General features: G+C 44.1%; 1 protein-coding gene across 1 annotated transcript in view; it reads right to left on the bottom strand.

Annotated features, from left to right (window-relative positions):
- atp2a1 (ATPase sarcoplasmic/endoplasmic reticulum Ca2+ transporting 1) overlaps positions 1-14,113 on the bottom strand; it is a 33,659-nt gene that overhangs the window by 7,270 nt on the left and 12,276 nt on the right. The window contains exons 7-22 of the mRNA XM_015945943.3: positions 12,215-12,295; positions 12,054-12,139; positions 11,706-11,861; positions 10,930-11,071; positions 8,643-8,809; positions 8,472-8,560; positions 8,278-8,380; positions 8,041-8,172; positions 6,722-6,847; positions 5,135-5,353; positions 4,953-5,064; positions 4,645-4,868; positions 4,342-4,562; positions 4,052-4,254; positions 2,180-2,265; positions 1,956-2,089 (exon numbers count right to left, since the gene is read on the bottom strand). Of these exons, the coding sequence (XP_015801429.3) occupies positions 1,956-2,089; positions 2,180-2,265; positions 4,052-4,254; positions 4,342-4,562; positions 4,645-4,868; positions 4,953-5,064; positions 5,135-5,353; positions 6,722-6,847; positions 8,041-8,172; positions 8,278-8,380; positions 8,472-8,560; positions 8,643-8,809; positions 10,930-11,071; positions 11,706-11,861; positions 12,054-12,139; positions 12,215-12,295 (2,281 nt within the window). The remainder of the gene's footprint in view (positions 1-1,955; positions 2,090-2,179; positions 2,266-4,051; positions 4,255-4,341; positions 4,563-4,644; positions 4,869-4,952; positions 5,065-5,134; positions 5,354-6,721; positions 6,848-8,040; positions 8,173-8,277; positions 8,381-8,471; positions 8,561-8,642; positions 8,810-10,929; positions 11,072-11,705; positions 11,862-12,053; positions 12,140-12,214; positions 12,296-14,113) is intronic.

Here is a 14,113-nt window from a genome sequence, read left to right as displayed (position 1 = left end):
TTTACAGAGGAACTCATTAAATAAACTCTTTGATTCACAGATCAGAAGAATAAGAAGATTTTTGAAATGAAAGATAATCATTAAATAAACGTGTGTTTATTGCTACTTATAATAATTATAAAACAATGAAATGTTTAATTAATCTGTGCTTAATGATATATGTTTAGCATGTTTACTTGATGAGGTCATCACCATTTGCACTCACACAAGGACAAAGTAAAGTTAAGTTAAACGCATGACACATGGTTAGCCTTTTGCCCAGTTCAGAGTCCCCGAATCAAAGTGGGCGTGTGTTTCTGAGATTCTTGGTAATAACCCTCAAACTTGTCAACTTTCGGTTGGCTGCCTATTCATAACATCAATATGTTCAAACTAGATTGCTCTGGTTTTTCCACCAGTTCAGTTCAGTTTGAACAGCTCGAGAGTTCTAGAGACCGTTGGGACGGCCGCCCAACGCTCTTTAACCAACAAGCAATCTTTGCCACGCCGGCAAGTTTGCTTCCAGCTGATGCAACAAGATAGTACCTGCAGAGCAAAGTTGACGCAAAACTCCTTCAGAGTTATTTTTAAGACGCAACTAGTTTCAGCAGTCGTTGTGACCCGGAGACATCTCAGGACCGACCTGGCCACACTAAGGTTTCTCTACCCATCTCGTGCTTGGGGTCGTCACTCCTCCTGACGTCTCGGATCCAGACGGGGGTCTCCAGAACGGGTGAGGTAGACACTTCAGATAGATTGCGTCTTGATGTTTTTAATAAGAAACAACTTAGCTTATTTGCCAACCAAATTCTTTTATACCCAGAACTCAGCTCTCTGAGATACGGAGATTCTGACTACATTACATGGTCGGAGGGACCGGTGGCGCCAGTGCTCGGCAGCCTCGCCTCTGTCAGTGCGCCCCAGGGCAGCTGTGGCTACATTGTAGCTCATCCCCACCAGTGTGTGAGTGTTAGTGTGAATGGGTGAATGACTGATTGTGTTGTAAAGCGCCTTGGGGGGTTTCAAGACCTCTAGAAGGCGCTATATCAAATACAGGCCATTTACCATTTACCATTACATTTACACATACGTTCCAGACACCACCCTTTAGTTCGCATCCACTTACAGTAAATAATAGTTTGAACAATTTGTCAAGTTTTAATTGTTTGTAATATAAATTCTTATTTTTATGAACCTGACTGTTTCTTGAATCAAAATGAAGTGTGTACAATCCCCTAATGAATAAAGAATCCTAGAATCTTCTGACTAAAAACAGAAAAGACCAGGCAAGGTGATATTCTATATTTAAAGAGCATCACAGCTTATTGGTCACAAGTTGTGTTAATAATATATTAAGCTCTTAAAGCAATTTACATAACCCAACACACTATTTATTAGCATTACACTAATGTTCCGCTGATCTCCAAACGTAGAGCTTGAGCTGACGTAAAAGATCACGGCACCCAGCTACGACTGAAGCGGTCTGAGGCTCTGCTTGTAATTTAACAATCCTGGTTCGTATTAGATCTCCACAGGCGACCAGCTTGACTACAGCCTTGCACGGAAGCCAGGCGGCTGTGCAGGTGGGCTACCCTGGAGCCCCTTCCTAGCTTCTTGTGTTAGCAAAGTTAGCTAGTAGCTACATTGGTTCATTTGTTCCAAACCTGTTCTGCCTTTTTCCCCATTTTTGGATTGTCTGGTCATGACGAGACATGTGACATGGTCAAAATGGCGGTGGTGGGAACCTCCCATTTTATATATCAAAAACTTACAACTCAAACCTATGAACATTATTTGTCCAGTACACAGTAAATGTCGATGGGAGATTAAAAAAAAATGATCTAAAAGCCTCCACCAATAACAGGTTTCAGACCGAAATGAAAGATTTAAAAAAACATTTTTCCTTTTCCCATAGCTTTCTTGAGCAGCCAAGCACTTTAACCACTGTGGTACGTTGGTCCAGAGCAAAGTTCTACCTGTTTAGAGCATTGCACATCTCTATGGTGACCAGCACAGACAGAGCCATGGTCATCGGGGGAGCAGACTCAAACACGTCACAGTGGACGCTAGCAAAGTCCTCATTCTCCTCACTGCATTGCATAAAGTGAGACTGACAGAAAGAGAAAAAGTTGGAAGATACTTCAAATAGGTTCTGCTGGCAGCCTCTTTCTGAATGTTGTTGAATCAATGAATGACTAACCAGTTGGTAGAAGGTGACCTCTGGGCCCTCATCACAGTACAGAAACCACCAAGCAGCTGCTGCCACTGTTGCAGCACCAACATAACCTGTAAGTAAAGGCATCAGAAGTGAGCTTTCTACACAAAACCCACACAAATGTCCAAATAAAGATGGCAAAATAAAATAAAAAAACATCAATAACAGTTAAAAAAAACATTTTGATTTGGTGCAAAATTCCTAGTAGGTGCAACTATAGCAACAACGTTCCTATTGAATAGCACCAGAGTATTCCTGAAAAAACATTGGGAGTGCTTGCATTTGGTGTTTCATGTCCAACTCTTTTAATGCAGGTTTATGCTCTAAAGGTTGAAACATAGAGACACAGGGACAGTCTGAGCCAATTGCAGAGCTTTATTTCTACGCCTTTTATGGAGAGCTGACAGGGGGACACAAGGCAGACTGAATAAACCTTAATGCACCTTTCTATTATCTGACCTTTTCCGATTTAAGACCAAAAAATTCTCTAAATCCGAGACCATGGTCTTAAATCAGAAAAAGGTAGAATGCCTCCTCCAGGTCAGGGACGAGGTCCTGCCTCAAATGGAGGAGTTTAAGTATCTTGTGGTCTTGTTCACGAGTGAGGGAAAAATGGAGCGTGAGATTGATAGGTGGATTGGTGCTGGGTCTGCAGTGATGTAAGCACTGTACCGATCTGTCGTGGTGAAGAGAGAGCTGAGCCGGAAGGCAAAGCTCTCGATTTACCGGTCGATCTACGTTCCTACCCTCACCTGTGGTCACGAGTTTTGGGTGGTGACCGAAAGAACGAGATCGTGGATACAAGCGGCCAAAATGAATTTTCTCCACAGGGTGGCTGGGCTCTTCCTTAGAGATAGAGTGAGAAGCTCGATCATCCGGGAGGGTCTCGGAGTAGACCCGCTGCTCTTCCACATTGAGAGGAGCCAGTTGAGGTGGCTCGGGCATCTGGTCAGGATGCCTTCTTGACGTCTCCCTGGTGAGGTTTTCCGGGCACGTCCAACTGGGAGGAGACCCAAGAGAATACCCAGGACATGCTGGAGGGACTATGTCTCCCGGCTAGCCAGGGAGCGCCTTGGGATTCCCCCGGAAGAGCTCGCCCAAGTGGCTGGGGAAAGGGACGTCTGGGCGTCTTGGCTTGGGCTACTGCCTCGCAACCCGACTCCGGATAAGTGGCTGAAAATGAATGGATCTATTATTTTAACAACTTATTCCTCTGTAGAGTCGCAGGGAGCTGTTGCCTAACTCCAGACACCAGGCAAGAGGCAGTGGACACCCTTGACATCTCCAGTCCATCAGAGAGACGTAAACAGTGACCAATCAATCACGCTCACCTAGAGATACATTAATCTCCAATCAATATTGCATGCATGTTTTGGTCCGTGGAAGGAAGTTGGAGCACCCAAAGTAAAGCCACACGTGCACGAGGAGAACATGCAAACTTCATTCAGAAAGGCTCCAGCTGGGATTCGAACCTGCAACCTTCCAGCTGTGATGCAACAATGTCACCGAAAGGTACCGAAAATCCCAGTAAATTGCTTCTGTTTTTGAGTTGCTAAACTTATATTTCTATTATACGACTCAGTTGCAAACGCATTAATCTCTATGGATTTCTGTGGCACGTACCAATTAGAGATGCCGTTGTGATGAAAATGTCTTTGTTTCACTTTAAGAGTTAAACATTTACCACTGGAAATCTTTTTTGAGTAGATTGTTATTAACAACTAGAGGATTTTATTTCCTAGTTAACATCAAACCAAATAACAGGTGAAGCAATTCAGTGATTGGTTAATTCCAGACTTTACAAGGATAATCATTTCTAATGTAAGGGATCAAACAAAGTAAATGTTAAGGACCTACCTCCAATGGCTAGATATCTGAAGAAGAGCCAGCCGGAGATGAGGGGCTCTTTTGGGGAGCGGGGAGCTTTGCCCATGATGTCCAGGTCAGGAGGATTGAAGCCGAGTGCAGTGGCAGGCAGACCATCAGTCACAAGGTTAACCCAAAGAAGCTGAACTGGTATCAGAGCCTCTGGCAAACCCAGGGCAGCGGTCAGGAATATACTGAAGGAGTGAAAAAGGTTTAATAAATGCCTTGAGTTTTTTTCTCGTGACCTTTCCTTATGAAGTTTTAAAGTGACGTGTACTCACCAAACAACCTCGCCTACATTGGAGGAGATGAGGTAGCGGATGAACTGCTTCATGTTGTTGTAGATGGCTCTGCCCTCCTCAACAGCGGACACAATGGAAGAGAAGTTATCATCAGCCAGGACCATCTCAGAGGCAGACTTGGCAACGGCAGTGCCAGAGCCCATGGCGATGCCAATCTCCGCTTTCTTTAAGGCAGGGGCATCGTTCACTCCATCACCGGTCTAGGTGAAAGGTAGATGGACAACAGAAAGAGTGAGTGGATTTGCCTGAGAAGTTTAATCAAAAATCTTCTATAAATCTCACCATCGCTGTTATCTCATCAAAGCCCTGCAGGAACTCAACGATCTTAGACTTGTGGGATGGCTCCACTCTAGCAAAGCAGCAAGCCTTTCGGACTGCATTCTTCTGGTCAAATGGCGCAAGGTCATCAAATTCCCGACCGGTGAAGGCCTTGCCGGTGACATCCTCTTCCTCAGAGAAGATTCCAATGCGTCTACAGATGGCTACAGCCGTACCTTTGTTGTCGCCTTGAAAAGAGGACCAGAAAGGAAGGTTTAGTTGTTTCCGTTTGTGTGTGATTGGGTCAATGGGGGTCAAAGATACAAGCTGACCAGTGATCATGATGACACGAATACCGGCAGCCTTGCACAACTCGATGGAGCTCATGACTTCCTTACGAGGAGGGTCAAGCATGCCAACACAGCCGACAAAGGTCAAGTCCATCTGGGAACATGAAAGAAAACATGTTCAAATAGGAGGGGCACAAATCTGTCATGTGCTTTAGTTTACCAACCTCATATTCTGCAAACTTGGTGGAATCTTCCAGGTTCATGTCTTCTTTTTTTGGAGGAGTGTCACGAGTGGCAAGTGCCAAACAGCGGAGTGTGTCCCTACCAGTGCCCCACTCCTTGATGACTGACAGGATTTGGTCTTTGACTGAGCTAGTGAGCTGCACACGATTGGTTCCCACGCGAACATAAGCACATCGATCGATCACACCTTCTGGAGCACCCTGACGACACAGTGAAGACAATCATTGAAGTTGGTTTTACACTTATTAAGTTTGTGTGCATAACACTCCTACAAACAGAAATATAAAATTTGACTTTCATTCCCGTAGAGGCTTATAAACAGTGCAGCACATACCTCTTTAGACTAAATGTTGGCAATGTGCCAAAGAAGCAAAATTGTGAGAAAATATCACACTGTTTTGTCTGATCTGCACTGAATCCTTTGGTGTGCAAGCAAGCAGTGAATTGGTCTCATGCAACTTTTCTAACTGTAGGTACAAAGTCACACATTCCATCCATCCATCTGCCCGTGCTTCCGTCTGTCCTTCTGTCTGTACATCCATCCATCCATCCATCCATCCATTTTCCTTCGCTGATCCAGGGTCAGGTCACAGGGGCAGCAGCCTAAGACTTCCCTCTCCCCAGCCACTTGGAACAGCTCCTCAGGGGGAATCCTAAGGCGTTCCCTGGCCGGCCAAGAAACACAGTCCCTGCAGCGTGTCATGGGCCTTCCCTTGGGTGCCCAGAAAACCTCACCAGAGAGGCGTCCAGGAGGCATCCTAACCAGATGCCCGAGCCACCTAAATTGGCTCCTCTTGACGTGGAGGAGCAGCAGATCTACTCTGAGCCCCTTCTTGATGACTGAGCTTCTCACCCTATCTCCAAGGGAAAGCCCAGCCACCCTGCGGAGAAGACAAATTTCGACTGCTTGTGTCCGTGATCTCATTATTTCGGTCATCACCCAAAGCTCGTGACCATAGGTAAGGGTTGGAGCGTAGATCGACCGATAAATCGAGAGCTTCGCCTTCTGGCTCAGCTCTCTCTTCCCAACAACAGATCGGTACAACGCCCGCATCACTGCAGACGCAGCACCAATCCACCTACTCCATTTTTCCCTCACTTGTGAACAAGACCCCGAGATACTTAAACTCCTCCCTTGGGACAGGACCTCGTCCCTGACCTGGAGAAGGCATTCTACCCAAAATCACACATGCAAACAAAACATTTTAGGGCGTAATCACATCAGGTTTTTTCTGACTACGTGTCTAATTTCAAAGAACTTAAGATAATTCAGTGAAAAATGTAGCAAGATTCTATCTGACTGGTGATATTTTCAAATGTGGGAATCTGCAAAGTTATTCCAGATAATTGGTAGACACAACAGACCAGATTCAGTGTTTGTTTTTCTTTTTTTAATGAAAGGAGTCAGTAAAAACCTTGGCGGCATCTCAAAATGTAAATTTTTATGGTCTGTGATTTCAGTTGTACCCAGTGACTGGACAGGCAGTTGAAACACTGTCTGAATATAAATATTCCCCAATTTTTAAAATACATTTAGGCTCTCTTCACATTTTGTGTCAAAGACTCACTTTAACAAACATCTTATTCCCCACGGGAGCTTTGGCTGACTTGGCTGGTGAGCAGTAGACCGACATGGATTTCCTGTCTCTGGAGAACTCCAGGGTAAACTCCTTCCTCATCAGCTGTTTGATCACCTGATAGAAAGTGAGAAGAGGGCATGTGGGAGGTAGCTGTGTGGGTCACTAACATAGCTAACATCAGTAAAAAAAAACAACAACAAAGACTCTTCATGGAATTCACCAATTATTTTCTCTTTTTGCTGTCAAGTGACGAGCAGGTGCTATAAAACAATAATGGGCTCCATAATGCTGCAATCCAGAATTGTCCCCTTTCAGGAATTATGTTAGCCTGGCAAGCCATCCTATGTATGTAAAAATATTTTTTCTACAGTTGGTCTAGATTTCTAGGCCAGAATTATATTATTGATTTTTTATAAATCTGTAAAAGTAAGCCTTACCCTGTACTGCCTCACCCCATAGAGCCCGAGCATTAGCCCATAGCGTTATGGTATGGTAAATGGCCTGTATTTGACATGGCGCCTTCTAGAGTTCTGGAACCCCCCAAGGCACTTTACAACACAATCAGTCATTCACCCATTCACACACACATTCACACACTGGTGGGGATGAGCTACGGTGTAGCCACAGCTGCCCTGGGGTGCACTGGCAGAGGCGAGGCTGCCGAGCACTGGCGCCACCGGTCCCTCCGACCACCACCAGCAGGCAAAGTGGATTAAGTGTCTTGCCCAAGTACACAACGACAGCGACAGACTGAGCGGGGTTCGAAACCTTCTGATTACGGGGCAAGCACTTAACTCCTGTACCACCAACACTCGCTTACATGCAGATGTCAATCACAGAGCGTGAGTGTGTTTACAGATGCTGAGTTGGCAAAATCTCTTATGGATAAATAAGTCTTAAAAAAAAGAAAAAATATATATAAATAAACAACAACGTGAGAATAATAATTGTATATCAATGTGTCGTGGCTCTGTTGCCCGAGTAGAAGCGCACGTTCATGAACGGGAGGCGTAATCACGGAAGTAGGAGAGGGGCTTAAGGTGCAATAAATTTTTCCACCTCTAGAGGGTGCCATTTGGGGAAAAAAAGTTCGAGATTTCTGCTTAATACCACTTCTGGTAATAATAATATTATTATCTATCAGAAAGTGACATTTATATTTGAAAAATAGAAAAATGGTGGTAAGGGTCATCAGTGATCCAGGTGTGGTAATCCTTCAAAAAGATGGAAATGTATTTATTTATTTTCAAATAATTCTTTTGTAGATTAACTAATTTCCTGCTTCATAAGATCTTTTTAGGACTTACAGAACAGCAAGTGTTTGCTCTTTCCACCTTCGACAGACCCCGCACTTCAGTGTTGAACACGTTCATCTTTTCCACCAAGCAGCACAAGGCTGTCTCTGTAGCCTCACCCACTTTCTCATATATACCTTTGGACTGCAGCGTGGAAAGAGAAAAAAAGAGGCACAGGTATTCATTTCACAGCAGTTGGCTGCATGTAAAGTGTCATCCATATATAAAAGCTGTGAAAGCTCTGCTGACCTCGTTGTAGTCCAGAGATGAGTCATTGCACAGAGCACAGATGGTTGCCAGCTCAACCAACCCATCATACTGCCCACACTTCACGTGTCCACCATTCCTTGTGCTGGTTTGAAAAGTTACAAAAATGTTTCTCAACTTGAACATTTGTAACAGGTCATAAACAAGCTTGTAATGGATTTTGATGTACCACTTACACTTCTCCTTCGGGGGTGTACTTTGAGCCTGAAATGTCAAACTGCGCAAGGGTCACACTGTCCCCTTCAACTTTATCAATGATGAACATCTGGAGACAAGCGAGTTTAAGCAAGTTTGCTCAAGTTTCTACTGACTTAGGTTTTGATGCAATATTTGTGGTCAAAACCAACCTTGGTGACACACATCTGGTTGGTGGTGAGTGTGCCAGTCTTGTCGGAGCAGATAACAGAGGTGCAGCCCAGAGTCTCTACAGAAGGAAGGCTTCTGACGATGGCGTTCTTCTTGGCCATGCGACGCGTTCCCAGAGCCAGACAGGTGGTGATCACAGCAGGCAGGCCTGACGGAAGCAGAACACAGCACGGGAAACTTTGCTGCCCTTTGGGTCGAACTAACTGAGCACGACAAGACAACAGGTGACATAACTAATCTTGTTACACTAATCTTAAAATCTTCTAAGATTTTAGAAAATCATCATGACAGGTCATTAAAAATAGCTCTATTCGGAGAATATTAGTAGGAGAGTATCCTTACTAAAACTTTACCTAAAATCAACAAAAACAATGTACTCACGCAAACGAGTTTTCTGAACTATAAAACAGTACTCAGGTGTTTTTAATCATATCCCATCTTCTACACACCCTCTTTTTGACGTAAATGGTCAAAAACTGTCGTGGTGAAGAGAGAGCTGAGTCAGAAGGGGAAGCTCTCGATTTACCGGTCGATCTACGTTCCTACCCTCACCTATGGTCACGAGCTTTGGGTAGTGACCAAAAGAACGAGATAGCGGATACAAGCAGCCAAAATTAGTTTTCTCTGCAGAGAGGCTGGGCTCTCCCTTAGAGACAGGGTGAGAAGCTCAGTCATCAGGAGGGGCTCGGAGTAGATTTGCTGCTCCTCCACATCGAGAGGAGCCAGTTGAGGTGGCTCGGGCATCTGGTCAGGATGCCTCCTGGACGCCTCCTGGTGAGGTTTTCCAGGCACGTCCAACCGGGAGGAGGCCTAAAGGTAGACCCAGGACACGTTGGAGGGACTATGTCTCTCACCTGGCCAGGAAACGCCTTGGGATACCTGCAGGAGAGCTAGCCCAAGTGGCTGGGGAGAGAGAAGTCTAGGCCTCTCGACTTAGGCTACTGCCCCCGTGACCCGACTCCGGATAAGCGGAAGAAAATGATGGATGGTCAAAACATAGCAATTTATGAATACTCTGCATTTAAATAAGTCGGCTGTTTACTAATATTTCACTTCCATGGCAACTAAGACTGAAATCAAGGCGCTTGTGCGTAATGTAGGTATGGAAACGTGGGGCCGTTGAGTGATCATGGCAGACATAAGAAAAACATTTTAAAAAGTGGTCAGATGGAGGCAAAGTGGAAGATGGCAATAATCGTTGATGTCATCCAAAATGGCTGCATTATAGTGCTCAGAGATGACTGAGGTAGTCCACATCTAAGTGTAACAATACATGAGAATATTTAATGTAACCCAAGGCTCTTAAGACAGGAAATAACATATTTGTCATCATATAAAAAAAAATATCAGCCCACCTGTTGGCCAACAGGCCAGCTGGAACAAGCAGGAAACCTGACAGTGCACCAGGTGCACTGGTGTCTGGTTCTCTGGGGTGTAGAACTTTTTAATTTATTGTTTGATTTACAACTGATTCACAGTTGCGTGTAAAGCAATCAATGCACAAATAAGTATAAGTAAGTCCATCCATCCTATTTTTTCAATACTAAGAAAGAATAAACGAAGTTCATTCCAAAGTATAAAAGTCATTTGAAGACGTACAAGTGAACTGTGTGTGTGTGTAAATGTGGCTTGAAGAGCAAGTCACCCCCAAATCAACTTTTTTTCTGATAAACTATATAAATGCGTGTCTAATCGTGCTGCTGACACGTGTAGTCAATAGTTTTGCACTTAAGTGCATTTTAGTTAAAATTTTAATTTTCTGCCCAAAACTGTCAGTGCTGTGCTGTCGTCAGGTAAAAAATCTGCACTGCTTTTGAATTTAAATCTGTCATCGCTGTTGGCTAAGAGGTACCCTAGAACGTTAGCTGGTACCATATGACGTCACAATGTCGTTGTGAGCCTGTGTGTGTGTGTGTGTGTGTGTGTGTGTGTGTGTGTGTGTGTATTTGTTAGCAGCTCCGCCCCCTTGGTCTGCCAGGCAACAGCATTTGTTGCATTTTTCAAACAGGAAGTGGGAGTGGAGTAATACTCTGGTAGGGGGTGACTTGCTCTTTAAATTCACAATGTTACCATCTGCTTAAGGTTGCTACACATTTTTCCAAAATCTCAAAGTTTGCGTGGAAAGCCACTGATGCAGTTTTCAGACCCCGTTTTGTGTGCAAACTTTATAAATGAGGACCCTGGTCAAAATAACCCGAACCCTAACCGACAAGATCCAAACACAATCAGAAAACTCTGTGTGCCCGTAAATTAATCTCTGGGGTTTACCTTCAGGGATGGCAGCCACTGCCAAAGCCACAGCAATTTTGAAATAGTAGATGGCCCCACGGATCCAGGAGCCCCCATGGACAGGGTCATTGAAGTGGCCAATGTTGATTATCCACACGGCCACACAAATGAGAGAGATGACCTGCAGGAGAACGTCACAGATATGGCTCCCAGTTTGGATTTATTTTGGATCATCTCCAGGTTCTGAAGTTTTGTTTTAGGATTAATGTTTTCATGACTGAAAACAACACAGTATTCTTCTTGTATTGCTGCTGTTTTAACATTCATGTCAGAACTCTGAAATGTCTGGTTTTGTCTGACTGGTCAGATTACTCGTGCCAAAGAAATGAAAAAACTAAAAACATAAAACCGGTACTCTCAGGATTTGTTCATTCTTTTCAAAATTTGGGGGGAATGTTGTTATTTTTCTACTGTGTTTGCACCCCTCATCCCAAAGAAAAAGCTGATTTTGACAGAAAAATAGAAATAGTTAGAAGCTCAGTTTTTGGGTTATTGACTCAAACCACAATAAAACATGCACCCCCTGGTGGCAGGTTGCAGTAAAATGGTATAGGTCCCACTCTCTCCACTAAACAAATGGGACATAGGAAATTAACTGGTGCAACAATGCAAATTACTGTGACCCATTGACCCAACAGCAGTCTTTCTGCAGCCTTATCTAAACGTAAAAACAATTTAAGAGAAAATATAAATTCATAAATGTCTGGCATTGTGCATTCAAGGCCTCAGCATTTTTTGTGTTCACCTCCACTTACTTTAGAAAGCTGTTCTCCAAACTCATCCAGTTTCTGTTGCAGAGGGGTCCTCTCCTGCTCGGTCGCTGCCATCTGGTCACGGATCTTCCCGATCTCAGTGGAGACTCCGGTTGCAACGGCAATGCCGATGGCTTTACCAGCGGCAATGTTGGTTCCCTGATCAGGAGATACCGAAGCGATATTCAGCGGTCAGGAAGCTGGTCAAACAACTATGAAACAAATCTGTTCTCAGGTGAATCATCTGCGATATGTTGATGTTTTTTCACTTGGGAAAACAGTGTTTATCTTATTAACATCTTCAAGGCAGCCGATTGCTGCCGGGATTCATAGGATGGTGATAAAACTCACAGAGAACAGCATGTTCTTCTTGTCCTGGTTGACGGCACGTGGGTCTGGAACTGCATCAGTGTGCTTGATCACGCTGACGGACTCCCCTACAGATGCAAAGACAGGCGAAGAATCAGGGGAGGGGACACACCAAAAACACACATATCTGTGATTAAACACACCTGTGAGAATGGACTGGTCCACACGAAGAGTGGTAGACTTGATAGAGATGATCCTGATGTCAGCCGGTACTTTGTCACCAACTATCACGCACAGACAAAAGGCACAAAAGGAAAGACTTTATTCTCCTAAACCATATGGACTGCTTTTGATTTGATCTATTTATTTTGCAGCTTTACAGATCATAACAACGCGACAGCAGCTTTACAGCTGAATGGAGGATGAAGGGCCACAGGGTTGATTGACTGGTTTTAGCACTCTGGCTGGATGGTGTTGTTGTAGAAAGCTGATCCCGCATTGAGAGCAGGAGAGAGGAGGGAGACCTTGGGGACATCATGAAATGAAAAGAACAGGTGGACGTGGAGAGACAGGACCGAGTCGATTAGTGCCTCCAAAGCCAGGCTCCATGTGTTTTTTTTTTCACTCGTAGAAGGTGCACTCTCCACCCCTCTCCCCCTGTGATTGCCTTAAAAGGATGGTGCCAGTTCTCATGAACATAACCCACGGACTCACTTAGACTGACAGGAAAACACTTAAAAAAAGAAAAAAAATTTATTCATTTTTAACACCCAAGTTAATCAGCTAATAAAGGGGTTTAAAAATGTAAATACAGGTGTCAACCTTGTTAATGGGTCAGCTCTAAAGGCCTCCACTGTTTATTAGGGGCAATGAGTCATCAGTGGTGTGTTTGGATTCAGATATTTTCAACCGGGGTGACAAAATCATTTTCGTTGATGTTACAAATAACTTGTTTAAACCACGCCACCTTCCTCAAGAGATTTAATTTGAAAACGATCAGTATCATTCCCCGGTTCTCATTAGTTCTGGTCAAGAGGGATCCTCTTCCTGCCAAAAGTGAAGCCGATATAGAAATGACAAAAATTGCGTCTACTAGGCTCTGGCTGTAAAACAGAGAAATTTCCCCATTGACTCCCTTGTAAAAAAGCAGGGGATGCTCGATGTATTGGCATCGGTATCGGCTGGTGTCCAATAAGTAAACTGTTTGTGTATCTGTATGGGGGAGGGGGGGGGGGGGATTATGTGTAATGGTTTAGTCATGTTACAGTGATGGTAATCATGTCAGAAGTATAAACAAATGTGTTTACAATAATATATATATACATATATATGTTATCTTCTAACCCCTTCCACAACCTTATCGGAAGCCCAAGGTGCTGAATAATACAATAAGCAATAAGAAGCACATATAAAAACAGTATAAAAAGTATAAAAAGGCAACGCTATGACGTCTGCTGTTGGAAAGCCATAACTTTGACACGCATCTTCAGACGGGACTTAAAAATCAGTAAAGAGGGTGACTGGTGCATGGTTCAAGGCAATTCATTCCACAGCCTCGGAGCCAACACTGAGAATGCAGGATCCCCTGTGACCTACACAGGGAACACGGAACCACCAACAATTTTCATTCATCTGAATGGAGAGCTCTTGATGGAGCATGCCTGTTCAAAAGTCTCTCCAGGTACAGAGGAGCAATTCCCTGAAGAACTTAAAACACCAAAGTTAACACTTTGAATTTCACCCTGAAGTGCACAGGGAACCAATGTAGAGTTTGCAGTACCGGAGGGCTGCATGGTGGCGCAGTGGTTAGCACTGTGCCTCGCAGCATGAAGGTCGCAGGTTCGAAACTCGGCTGCGGCCTTTCTGCGTGGAGTTGCGTGTTCTCCCCATGCATGCGTGGGTTTCCTCCGGGTACTCCGGTTTCCCCCACAGATCACAACATGCCCTATAGGTTATAAATTGTAAGCCGCTTTGGATAAAAGTGTCTGCCAAATAAATAAACATAAACATAATGTGCTCCCTGCGTGTTGTGCCCGTCAGGAACTCATATATATATATATATATATATATATATATATATATATATATATATATATATATAT

This window comes from Nothobranchius furzeri, chromosome 12 (assembly GCF_043380555.1).
Source record: "Nothobranchius furzeri strain GRZ-AD chromosome 12, NfurGRZ-RIMD1, whole genome shotgun sequence".
Taxonomy (NCBI): Eukaryota; Metazoa; Chordata; class Actinopteri; order Cyprinodontiformes; family Nothobranchiidae; genus Nothobranchius; species Nothobranchius furzeri.
The sequence above is the reverse complement of the archived record's forward strand: the minus strand, read 5'-3'. Positions and strand labels throughout refer to the sequence as shown.